At 46.5% G+C, this 13,182-nt stretch overlaps 2 protein-coding genes across 3 annotated transcripts in view; one reads left to right on the top strand and one right to left on the bottom strand.

Annotated features, from left to right (window-relative positions):
- Positions 1 to 4,561: 4,561 nt before the first annotated feature.
- Positions 4,562 to 5,129, top strand: LOC101700782 (V-type proton ATPase 16 kDa proteolipid subunit c-like). The gene is made up of 2 exons (XM_004851070.3): positions 4,562 to 4,569; positions 4,675 to 5,129. The coding sequence occupies exons 1-2, from the start codon at positions 4,562 to 4,564 to the stop codon at positions 5,063 to 5,065; spliced, it is 399 nt and encodes a 132-aa protein (XP_004851127.1). The 3' UTR covers positions 5,066 to 5,129.
- A 687-nt stretch (positions 5,130 to 5,816) lies between these two features.
- Pafah2 (platelet activating factor acetylhydrolase 2) overlaps positions 5,817 to 13,182 on the bottom strand; it is a 31,388-nt gene continuing 24,022 nt past the window's right edge. For both annotated transcript variants that reach the window (XM_004850624.4, XM_087215536.1), the window contains exon 11: positions 5,817 to 7,701. In XM_004850624.4, coding sequence (XP_004850681.1) covers positions 7,607 to 7,701 — 95 coding nt within the window. In that variant the 3' untranslated portion in view covers positions 5,817 to 7,606. The remainder of the gene's footprint in view (positions 7,702 to 13,182) is intronic.

Raw genomic sequence — 13,182 nt, 5'->3', positions numbered from 1 at the left:
TAGAAATGGGCCTGAAGCATTAATGGTGTTTGGATATATGGAAAGGAGGCTGTGGAGCCCCTGAAAATAAGCAAAACATCATGAGCAAGGGTGCAAATGTCTGTGTGGGGAATGGGACAGCACCGGAAGCGTGAGAAGTGGCAGGCAGGAGAGGGAGGGTGAGACCAGATGGAGTGGGGAAATGAGATGCAACTCTACAGGAAAGGCACGGTCATGTTGATTCTTAACAACTCAATATAGAAATAGGAAACTTTCCAGAACTACTGGGGCCTGAAAGACTAGCTAATTCAACCAGCACTACCACCCCACTCCCAAATTATTAATAGGGAAGTTGAAGGAGAAGCGTACGTTAAGTCACAGAGCAAGAGATAGTGACAAGTGTCAAGACAGGAACCCAGAGTTCCAGAAAATTAGTTTGGTCCTCTTTCCACTAGACCATCTCACCAGCCTGGTATTTTGACACAAAAGCAGAGAGATCTGGCAGCAGAAGCCAGGGGAATAAGAGAGATTACAGTTTAGGAGCTGAAAATACTAGTAAGGGTGAGTTGGTGGAGAGCAGATGTAAAGAAATGGAAAGGATGGGCTGGGTGTGAGAACCACAAAGGGGTGAGAAACAAGAAGACTTAGTAGGAAACGGGATATGGTAGCAAGGGAGAGTTCGCAGAGACAATACACAGGTTGGGGGATTTCTCCTGGGGACACAAGCCACATCACCTCCTTTCCCCAGCCTCAAAGGCAGCAGGCAAAAATGAATAAAACTAGGCTCTATTTTTAGGTCCCCACCCCTGGTCCTCTCCCTTGGCAACCTCCATACAGATCCTCTCCTCTGTGTTGCCTGTTTGACATTTTAGGACCTTTGGTTTGACCGGGTATACCGATGCATGTATTTGGATGATTAATTCTGAAATAAAACCCAAACCAGAACCTAAGAGTATGGACCCCTCCGGGGATATGAGAGCCTATGGGACTAGAATATGGTGTGGGTTTTGATTTTTGGTATGAGGAACAGGGAAAACAGAGCAAGAAAATAGGAAACTGTCTCTCATCACCCAGGTCCACCTTGACATGGAAACACAATAATATTTGTCATAGTGTACAACTGTGGCAGTGCGAAGGATGAAAAATATTACTCAGAGAAGAGACGAGGTTTAATTACCCAGAGGCCCCAGACAGGCTATCTCAACTGAGAGCACCCAGAGTTAGGAGACTCCCAGGAGTAGCTCTGAAGATGACAACTCTCTGGCTTTAATTTACAGTATCAGTGTAAGAGTTAAAAAAAGAAAAAAGCATTTTAGGCAAGGAACTTTCTCAAGGCTAGGCAGTTTTTTTTGGGGGGGGGGGGTAGGGGAAGGACAACTGGCCAGACACAAGATGCTTCATCCATCTAAACATTTTGTTCTTTAACCATTCACTCCTCACAAAGCCTGCATGCTTTGGCCCCGCACTTTAACCATTTACTCCTTGGCCAAGTCCCCCACAGGTAGTAGCCGAGTGACAGAAGGCTAATGTCAGGACGGCAATCATGAATCTAGATGCTAGAATGAGAAGTTAAACCAAGACCATGTGGGTCATTATACCTAACCTTGGCTGAAGGAGGATCACATGAAACAACACTAGTAAAAGCTAATATATAGCCACTGTGCTTATCTTACTTCATTTAATGATCATAGCAGCACCATGAAGTAAAGAGAATTCTGTTTATGAATGGGGAAACAGAAGATTATAGAAGTTAATAAATTAGCATAATGTGACAGGCCTAGCAGTGTTGGAACTGTCTGATTTTTTTTTTGGTACCGGGGATCAAACTCAGGACCTCATGCTTGCCAGACAGGCATTGTGCCACTGAGCTAAATCCTCGGCCCCCGGAACTACCTGATTTTGAAGAGCACATTCTTAATCTTGCTTTTCCTATAAGTCAAATTCACAGAGCCCCTGACCCACTGTCCTTGGTGGGGCTCAGTTCTCTTCAACCCATTTCTTACTAGGGCTGGGAGTATCACTGAAACCCAAAAAGGTCATACAGAAATTTCTGGAAACCTTGATATTTCTGAGTTAGTCTGTCATGAAATTATATTGCCCATACTTAGACAGTTTGATGAAACAGGGGTAAGTGCAAAACCAAGCATGTGTATTAGGCACTATGACACAGTGATTATGAGCTTGGATTTAGACGCTTAAATCCTAGCTTTGCCAAATTCTTGCTGTGAGCCCGATTAAATCACTCCTCTAAGCTTCTGTTTCCTCATACATAAAATGAACCCAATGCCACCTGATCTCATGAGGTTACTGTGGGAAGTATATGTAACACATGCAAAGCACCAAGTATGGCCCCTGACACACAGTATGGGCCCAAGAGATGTTGGCTATTATGATTATTGTTACCATTATCGTCATTTTGCCATGCAACTATGTCAGTGACACTTGGCCTTTGCATCTGACCGAAATGTGACAGTGAGCTTCCTAATGAGGATGAGTCCCAAGTATATTATGGCTTCTACTGTTCCTGTCACTCTCTGGGCTGAGGGATAAGTGGTAGCTCAGAAGAGAAAGGGGGCAGAAGGTCCCCAAGAGGCTACGACATGGAGTTGGAATCCATCATCTGACATTTTAAGAGCCCAACTGTCTTCTTGAGGAAGGATAAGAGGGAGAGCTGTGTCAGGATATGGTGGAAAGGCACTTGGGGACAGTGTTGGGAACATAACAAGAACCCAACCACCCTTAGGATGGCAAGCCCAGGAAGTGGAGGGATGCGGAAGCTCATCCCATCCTATATTTACTTATTTTCCATCTTGACACACCATAGCCTGCCTTCATAAGATCCCATTAGGAGTCTCTGGGATGGGGAAGAAGAGGCAAAAGAAACCACAACATGTTCTTTTGGGAAAAGTCATTACAATGAAATTTATTAACACATGCCAGCTAGTATTAGGATTACCTTGCTTATCTAAAGGTATTTATCAGCAGGGCATGGTGGCACATGCCTGTAAACCCTGCACTCTGGGAGGCTGAGGCAGGAAGTTTGAGCCCAGCCCAGGTAACTTATGGCCTGTCTCCAAATAAGAAATAGAAAGGGTCCGGGATATAGTCAAGTGTGAAGGCCCTGGGTTCAATCCTCAGTCACATACACACAACCATTTATCTTTTGATTCCCCAGAAGTTAACCAAAAACCAACAACCAACCAGAAACTTGTGTACCCTCCCAGGAGTCAGAAGAGGGATCACAAGGCCCCTGCACTGAAGGCTACAACTTTCATAGCAGGAGAGTCCCTGAAGCTCTCTCTCAGCAACTACCCAGCTTCCTTTACACATGGCATCAAATAACATGATTGATTTCTCAGTCCTCTGCACACTGGAGTTACAGACTTGATGTGAACAGAGGGGCTGCTAGTACCTCTACATGAAAGGCTCTGAAGAGCGCCAGCTGGCAACCCTGCCACAAGGGAGATGACACAAGCTCTGAAAAAGTTGAAAGAACTGAGAGGGCAGCTGCTGGGAGCCACATGGCGTAGACACAAAGAGCTATCCACATCTTCATAGACCAGAGGGCACCACCTCTAACATGAAATGTGGTCACAAATATTTTAGCCCCCTAGGGATGGCACAGCATTATCAGGGATGGCCATATGACATGATTTGGCTTATGAAATATGAGTGGAAAAATAAGTGTCACTTCTAGATAAAATCTTTCATAGCTGGTAGAGGTCTCACCATGTGGATTAGTCAGCTTTCCTATTGCTGGGACAAAATACCTGACAATACCCACAATTTAAAGGAGAGGATTATTTTGGCTCATAGTTTCAGTGGGTTCAGTCAATAGTCACCTGGCTCCAAAGCAGAATCGCATGGTAGAAGGGCCTGGTGGAGAAAAGCTGCTCATATCACGGCGGTCAGGAGGCAGAGAGAAAGGAAGAGCAAGGGACAAGAATACAACCTTCCAGGTAATGCCTCCAGTGACCCACCACTTCTGACCAGTCCCTTCCTACTAACTGCAATTCAGTTACTGAACTATTCAGTAATGAAATCCACTGATGAATATAGTATCTCCATGATCCAATCACCATCCAAACAAATGAGAATTTGGGTGAACATTTTAGATCTAAATCATGCTACTATGCTTTCTCCAGTGCTACCATGGTGACTGGCAATGCTTCCCCTGAGTGGCAGCTTTGCCAGCATGGGTCCCAGAGTGAATAAACATGACACAGAGTATGGCCTACAGGTGTTCCACAGAGGACAAGATACAAACTTCTGTTGCTTTTGGAGATTACTTGTTATACCATATAATCTAACTTGACTGACACATCCTAAAAAACTAAATGAGGGGGCCAGGGATTTAGCTCAGTGGTTCCACCACCTGCCTCACAAGCAGAAGGACCCAAGTTCAATCCCCGGTACCAAAACCCCCCCAAAAAACGAAAACAGAAACTAAATGAGGTTAGTTCACTTTAAGAAGTATGTGTGAGGGGCCGGGGATTTAGCTCAGTGGTTTCAACGCCTGCTGCACAAGGACCCGAGTTCGATCCCAGGTACAAAAAAAAAGAAGTATGTGTGTGTTCCACCGATGCTGAGGTGAGGTGGAACAGCAGGATCCTGGCTGGAGGCTGGCAGCAAAAGCCAGAGGCCATCATCCAGTTGCCTGGTGTCTGGGGCCGTGGCTCTCTCACCTGCACAAAGTGCCCTGGGTGCTGCCTATGGTACAGCCAAGAGTGGCACCAGCATCGCAGCCATGTCTGTCATGTGGCCAGAGCTGATCATGAGGTCCATCATCCCAGTGGTTATGGCTGGCATCATCGCCATCTACGGCCTGTTGGTGGCAGTCCTCGTCGCCAACTCCCTGAATGAAGACATCACTCTCTACAGGAGTTTCCTTCAGCTGGGTGCAGGCCTGAGTGTGGGCCTCAGTGGCCTGGTAGCTGGCTTTGCCATTGGCATTGTGGGAGATGCCGGTGTGCGAGGTACTGCCCAGCAGCCCCAACTGTTTGTGGGCATGATCCCGATCCTCATCTTCGCTGAGGTGCTCGGCCTCTACGGTCTCATTGTGGCCCTCATCCTCTCCACAAAGTAGCCCATCTCGAGCCTACCAGCCACAGAATACTATGTAAAGACCATCCCCCTCATTCCAGAACGAACAGCCTGACACACACCCACAGGCCACCACCCCCTCCGTAGTTGGCCTTGTAAATGCAGTGTCCTAGTGCCCATCATCTGTTGCCCCGCCTGCCCCTTCCACCCTGTGCTGTGGACATCTGGGCCCACTCATCACCCATCCAGGCTCCAGACCAGTGAGGATGCCGGCGTCTGCCCCCCCACCCCATCATCCTAGAGTGCTCTGTGTATAAGGATGAATTAAGAGTTGTCATTTTTCTCTTCACTGGATGTTTTATTTATAAAGATTTGACCTGTTCGTACTTAAAAAAAAAAAAAAAGTATGTGTGTTATCTTTAAGGTAGATTACCATTCAAGAGTCAATATATTGCTGGATAAATGAGTCATTATCAGAACATGTACTGGATGGAGAGGGGTCTGGTTTCTGAACCTGAACCACTCCTTTCTCTTTGGAGGCTTCAGGTCTCCTGTTCAGGACTTAGCAAATCCACCTGCATTATTTATGGGTCTAAGACAGAAACTGGGTCTCACATGCTATTGGCGCCAGAACCAGCCCTTCAGCATTTGGTATACCAGCACTGGGGTGGCCTAGAGCTGGTCCTGAGTGCTGAGGGGTTCTGGTCCCCATGTTGGGGCTTTTATCCCCATGTGTGTGCTCTTACCATATGAAATCCATGTTGTGTTGTTGAGGAAAAAAGCAAGCCAACAACTTCAGAGTAGACAGATTTTTAAAGTATACATGGAACATTTACAAAATCAACCTCTCACTGGGCAACAGTTAAGTTTCAATAAATCTTGAAGGATGGAAATCATATGGGTCATTTTCTTGGACCACAAAGCAATTCATCTAGAAAATAGTAACTATAACTTAGAAAACCCTCCTATATTTGCAAAGTAGAAAACACACATTTTAATAACCCGTGGGTTATACACTCTCTCACTTAATCTTCCCAACTATTCATAAGGTAGATCTTTGAGAAATGTAGGAAACTGAGATTGGAAAAAGAATATCATTTGTTTAAATTTACCCAGTTGGCAGTGGTGGAACCAGACTAACTCCAGAGCCCAGGGTTCTAATGATATCCTCCTGACACTATGATCGTCTTGCTTGCTTTGGGGGCCCTGACCTTGAACTACCATGCACATTTCCCTTTTGTTCTTGCTTCTTCTGGGGTCCTCTTCCTTGGACTAAGGTGAGAATTCTTAGAATCTCAGGTGGACGTTCCCACCCAGCTTTGAACTACATCACTAGGAAGACTTCCTTTCCTTTTAAAGATTTTTTTTCACAAAGTGGTTAGTGAACAAAGAAAGACAGAAGGAAAGTCACTTCCAGATGGTTCCCCATCTTGCTCTAATGCAGATTAAACAGAGAAAATATTCAACATATCATTAGGCAAACATGAGTATCAATATCATTTAAATTATAAATGAAACAGAATGCAAATTTGGTATCCTGACTTAAATTTGTGGTGAGACCCTCAGAGCAAAAGAACTGACAACGGGCCGGGGATTTAGCTCAGTGGTTCCAGCACCTGCCTCACAAGCGCAAGGTCCAGCGTTCAATCGCCGATACCAAAAAAAAAAAAAGAACTGACAATGAAAGCACCCAATTCTGAGTAAGTTGGAGGTTTGTGGCATCTGAGGTAGAAGGCAAGACCAAGCTGATCCTAGACCTCTCTGAGTTTGCACTGACCAAACCACCCCTCTCTTATGGCAAGGGCCTGTGTGAATGGCTACTCAGCAGTGTTATTCTACCTGCCCATCTCAACCTACTCATGTTGTTTTCTGTCAGGATATACTTTTGGAAAAATCCCAAAGGCACCCAGACCTTCTGAAGTAGCTCAGCATCTTTGGGCCTGCGTGTCTCTCCTTGGGTTCTGAGACATACTGTGTGCCCCCTGTGGGCTCAGGTCATTCAGTACTAAGTGCCTGAGGCTGTGTTTCTTGAAATGAGAAGACTTGAAAATAAATGGAAAATGCGACGATGGTTCATATCCTAGAAAGTTACCAAAAGTGCTCACACACTTCAGCAAGTGGCCCTGCGAGGAAGAAGGCTGAGGGGCAGGAAGAGTGCCAGGTCAGGTGAGTGGCCTGAAGATTTTCACCCTGTCCTTTGGCTTCTAACTTCTGCTAAAGACGCAACCCTGCCCCTTGGTGAAGGAGCAGGCCCACCAGGCTCACCAGGTTGTCTTCACTCCAGGCTTCACAGGCTCAGCTTGGACCTGGGGCACTTCCAGACCCACCCCACTGCTTGCTCCCCACTTCATCAGGGCTCAGGGTCCAGAGAGTCAGTTTGCCAATCAGTCAGTGATCAGTCCCAATGTGAGTTTAACATCAAGTCCAAGATTAAAGTACCCAGTTATTCACTCAGTGGTGTGATTACATCCTCACAATCTGTACAAAACGGTCATGCTGACCACTTCCTAAGGTATGGGCGCTCCTGGGCAGCCCCTAAATGGAAACTCAACTCATGTGATCTTTTACAAATGGCCAGTAGTGCCTATAGACTTGACAGATGGTGCGGGGCGCCTGGAGTGAGTGATGGTCCAACGCCTTCAATGAAGTTGTTCCACTGGTCATAGTCCTCTTGCAGGTCTGAATAGGGAGAAAAAAGGATGGTTAGGCAGACTGTTGTAAGATTAGGTTCCAGAGTTGCTATCCTCAATTCAGTGGGTTGTACTCAAGAGAGAACCACTATGGGATACCAAAAGGACTGCTTATGGTGGTCGTAATGGTGGTGTCACTGCCTTTTAAAAAACTTACATAATCCATGACAACTTGATAATGGTACCAGAGGGGAATACTTCACGAAGGAGAATTCATTCTAGGGACTGTGTCAAATGCTTTACGCATACCCATGCAATTTTCACAATATCCCCATAGGCTGAGTCCTATCATTTGCCCTACTTTAGAGTTGAGGAAATTGAGGCTGAAGGAAACAACCTGATTTGCCCAAGGTCATGACAGCTGATAAGTGGTAGGGCAAGAATTTAACCTAGGTCAGAAAGACAGAGAAAACGAAGGCTACTTCCAAGCTCAGAACATTCGTAAGCAAGAGGTTCCCAGTCCCCCAGCCAGTAGAAGCAAGGCCAGTGTCAGCCCAGGGTAAAGCAACAGGGCAGCAAAGTCATGAAGCAGCCTAACACCAGCCATGATTCAAGAGGGCCCCTAGGGGCTGGGCATTTAGCTCAGTGATTCCACTGCCTGCCTCAAAAGCGCAAGGTCCCAAATTCAATCCCCGGTACCGAGAAAAAAAGAGGGCCCTGAGATTGTGGGCAAGAAAGGTCGGAATGGGGCAAAGCCCTCAGGCCAAGGGAGGGGGTGCAACTGAGCAGGCAAACAGTTTGGGACAAAGAGAACCTGGGACTGAGACGGGGCCACTCTCATTCATCTTTGGATCCCCAGTGCCCTGCCAAGAATCTGGCAGGGAACAGGTCCTCAACACACAATGCTACATATTCATTAATTCAAGCCAGGTGCAGTGGCACATACCTACAGTCACAGCTACTCACATCTGACCTCAGAAGTTCAAGGCCAGCCTGAGCAATATAGATACTTTGGTTTTTTAAAAAAGAGAGACAGATAGAGAAAAGAAAAAAAAATTGATCCAGGTGTGGTAGTGCATGCCTGTAATCCCAGGGAGCTGAAGCAGGAGGATTGCAAATTTGAGCCCAGACTGAGCAACCTAGTAACTTAGTGACTTAAGACCCTGTCTCCAAATAAAAAATGCAAAGGGAGTGAGGATGTTGCTCAATGTAAAGACCCTGCACTACAAAAGAAAAATATCCCCAGTACCACAAAAGAAAGAAAAAAATAAGCATACTCACTATGTGCTACACTGTTTTTGCTGCTAAAAATATGTCCAAGAACAAAACAGAAACACTTATGTTGGGAGCACTGCTACATAATTCTAGGGATAAATCATTTGGTTAGCCTAGTTCTCTTGCCTACAGCCCAGCTACAGAATAACTCCAGTTTGGCCTCTGAACACAACTGAGACTTCAGTGATCCAGTGATGCTGTGATTCTCCAGGACAAGAAACATCCTGGGAGAACAAACATCTGCTCAGTTCCTCACTGTTCTTGGACTGATTAACATCTTGTTTGCCGGAGATGTACTGAACTCTCTGCAAGCCTTCCGTTACACCTTGTTTATCCCAGTGTGAACTACTGAACGCTCTGCAAGTCATTTGTTACATTTGTTTCTCCCGATGTACTGAATAAAAGGTGTGGTAAGCTGGGGGCTTTGTCTTTGCCGCCCAGAGCAGCACTGATCAGACCCAAAGCTCAGCTTCTTCTCAGTCTCATTTTTCTACTTTTCCTGTAATTCGCCGTGTGCTGCCGTGGCTCGCAGGAGACCAGGACTCACTGCAGAGGTTCTGGTAACGTCCCCTTCCCCTGTCCCCTACACACTTATCCTTAGAGAGCTCATAATCAAGTGGGCAGAGATAAACAATAAACATATTAAATTATGTAGGATGTGAAAAAGGCCTAAATGCTATAGAAAAAAAAAAGGTCCACATAAAGGAAGGAGTAGTGGTGACTAGGGGTGAAGGAGAGGGTAGAATGTTTCAAAAAGGGTGGTCAGAAGGAGCCTCACTGAGAAGCTGAGATTTCAACAAAGACTTGGAGGAGGTGGGAGTGAGCCAGAACATCTGGGAGGAGTGCTCCAGGCAGAGGGTGTGCAGTGCAAAGTCCCTGAGCCAGGCGTATGCCTGGAGGATGGGGGGGGGGGGGGGCGGGGATCATGTGCTGCGTGAAGTAGGCCAAGGGAGGAGCGGCAGGAGAGGCCAAGAGGGACTGGGCAGCTATGTCACACAGGCCCAGCAGGCTTCAACTCTCAGAATAATGGGGAGCCACTAAGGATTCTGAGCAGAGGAGTGACAAGATCTACTCGCTTCCTAAAAGAATCACTCTGGCTGTCTATTAGAAGACTCTGTTGGGGAACAGGGGCAAGCTGAGACCAGTTAGGAAACTACTGTAGTAATTTAGGAGGGACAGTTTGGACGGGATGGTAGCTGCGGCGGTGGAGACAAGTGATTATAGAGTCCAGGTGTGTTTTGAAGTTAGAGCCAACAGGATTTTCAGAGGGACTGGATGGGAAGTGCATGAGAAGAGACAAGGATGAAGCCTCCGATCTGAGTAACTAAAAGAGTGGAGCTAGTGCAGTGCTCTTCAATCTCCAGAACTGTGAGCTAAAAACACCTCTTTTCTTTATAAAGTACCCAGTTTCAGGCGTTTTTGTTATACCAACAGACAACAGACTAAGCCAAGGGCCAAGCATGAGCCTTGGAAGTAGCAATGCTGGCCGAAGAGCAGATAATGAGAGGAGAAAATTCACAGCTCTATCAAAAGCAGAGACAGGACTCCCCAGAAGAGGGCATCATCAGCCCTTTCAGGAGCCGCTCGCTGAGAGTTCCAGCGAGCTGAGGAGGGAGAAGTGACGACACATTTAGCATTGTGAAGGTTACCAGTTTTGATGGAGTATTGTGTCACAGAAGCCTGAAGTGAGTGAGTTTTAGAGAGAAATTAGAAAAAGTGAAGACAAGGTGGGAACCGTGGCGAACACCTGTAATCCCAGCATTCTGGGAGGCTGAGGCCAGAGGATCACAAGTTTGAGTCCAACCTGGGCAACTTAGTAATTTAGCAAGACTCTGCTCAAAAAATGGGGGTGGGGATGTAGCTCAGTGCAGAGGCCCAAGTTCAGTCCCCAGTACCACAGTGCCACATACCCATACCACACACACCCATCACACACACACCTAGGCCCACAGAAAAAAAGTGAAGTTTTTTTTTTTGAGGAGTTTTGCTGTTTGCTATTACGGGAAAAACAGAAATGGAGGGGATACTGTGCTCAAGAGGTGTTTGTTTTTCCTATAGTGCTGGGGTTCAAACCCAGACCCTCGCACATGCTAGGCAACTACTGAGCTACACCCCAAGCCAAAAGTTTCTTGCTTTTTAAATAAGGTAAGAAAAATGAACCAGTAGAGAGGGCAAAACTGATGACCTAAAGTAAAGAGGGACAAACTGCTTGGTGCAGTCACCTTGAGTGGACAAGATGGCAGCTAGTGTGCAAGTGTCAGGCAAGCAAGGAGGGAGTTCTAGGGAGAGAGGGAGAGCTGGGTCTACACAGGAAGGGGGGGCGCATGTGGCATGGAGAGGCCGAGGAAGTGCTGCCAGCTTCTAGTTCAGTGATGTGGGAGGCAATTACTCAGCTGAGAGAGGCTGAGGAAAGAGGTGCTAGAGGGTTGAGGAAGAAGGAGAAGGTGTGAAATTGTCTTCCAGGGTAGCAGGAGGGAGGATGAGGCGATGGAGACAGGAGCCATGTGTGGAGTTAATACCTAGGCGGCAGCAGTCTTCTTCCGGGGAGGTGACATCTGAATCGGCAGGATGTCTGCACTCTTCTGAGGTGATTTTCAGAGTGAGGTGTGGCTGAGCCACCTAGAGCCTATTTTAGTTTCTTATGTGACAACACACTGTGTGGCCACCAAAAAGCTTTTCTCTCTTTGTAAAGCTAATCAGCCCAGGCAGAGAGCCTTGGTCTTTATTCAGTTTCTGTCTTATGCTCTGTCACCTGGATCACTGCAAAAGATTTTCAGCGGGGCTCTTTGCGTCTTACTCTCTCATCTCCATCCTCTGAGACGCAGGCCAACTGCAAACACAAGTCTAGTCATGGCCTTCTGCTGAAAACCCACCAATGGCTCATTATGGCCTATGAATATAATTCAAACTTACATGTATAGTTGTTTTTTTTTCCAGTATTGAGGATCCAGGGCCTTCACACTGAGCTACATCTGCATCCCTTTTTATTTTATTTTTAAATTTTGAGACATGGTCTTGCTAAGTCACTAAGCTGCTCAGGCCGGGCTTCAACTTGTAATCCTCCTGCCCCAGCTCCCCAGAGTGCTGGGATTACAGGCATGTGCCACCATGCCCAGTAGGACATATATGTTTGTTGCACACTGGTGGGAAATGCAAATCCATCCAGGTCATCTAACTAGATGTTCAGTGTCTGGAGCAGAGAGGTGACAGTTCTGCTGTTCCAGTGTTGGTCTGACCATCTCTAGCAGGTCATGTTCAAGTCAAGGCATCACCCTTTAAAAGGGGCACTGACAAACAGCACATCCAAAGGAAGGGGACAATGAGTGTCAGCATGGGGGACTGAACAGGAAAAAGGTGCGGTAACAGGGAATTTTAACCTAACGAACAGAAAACTCAGAGAGGGCATCTGAGGTGACTTCACATATCCAAAGAACTGCCATGTGCCAGCTAAGGCTTCTCTGGTCAGCTCTTGAGGGATAAAGAGGGGAAGTGCTGGGTACAAAGTATCATATCTTGCTATTAGATCAGAAGCCAAAGCTTAGCAGTCCAGGAGAGCCTGGGCCCTCCTGATGGAAAGAGCCCTGTTCCCAGCAACTTCAAGGATGGTTCAGCCTCATGAAGGAAATGGTATCCCCTCCTTTGATTGCATCAGAAGGGGACATCTGATCACGAGAGCTCCAGGCCTAAGTTGGACAGTGGCCCACAGTGGTTCGGCAAAGATGACCTGATACAGGTCAATTTGTTTCTCTTGGGAACCTGATGTAAGAAATCCAAAAAATATGGCTATGAGCAGTGAAAGCTAAAGAGGAAAGGAATAAACCCACAAGGCAGACAGAACAAGCCACAAGCAGTTGAAGCCAAGTAGGGTTACAAGGCAGCAGAAACTGAATGAATAGATGCTATCAGCAAGAGAAAAACACAGAGCAGAAAGAAAGAAAAAGGTAGATTGGGACCAAAACAACAACCAAAAAAAAAGAGAGCGATGTCATGAGAGGAAGGGACTGAGAGTGGGCCTGTGAGACAGACTATATGAGAGGTCAGTCTCACGGGTGACCTGAGCTTCTATAATTCTGCACTGCCCCCCCACCCCCCGTCCAGCCATACCCTCCTAAACAAACTTCCTGTGTTTCTCAAGGTAAATTAGTGAACGTCCAGTCTTTAAAGATAAAAAAAAATCTTACCTAGAATCTCAACCCAAAACTGTTTAGGTTTGTTTGGTGAAGAGGGCTTGATTGTACATCAAGGTAGATGCAAG

Source organism: Heterocephalus glaber, unplaced genomic scaffold (genome assembly GCF_053883595.1).
Source record: "Heterocephalus glaber isolate CG9 unplaced genomic scaffold, H.glaber_assembly_v1.0 deba00001452, whole genome shotgun sequence".
Taxonomy (NCBI): Eukaryota; Metazoa; Chordata; class Mammalia; order Rodentia; family Bathyergidae; genus Heterocephalus; species Heterocephalus glaber.
The sequence above is the reverse complement of the archived record's forward strand: the minus strand, read 5'-3'. Positions and strand labels throughout refer to the sequence as shown.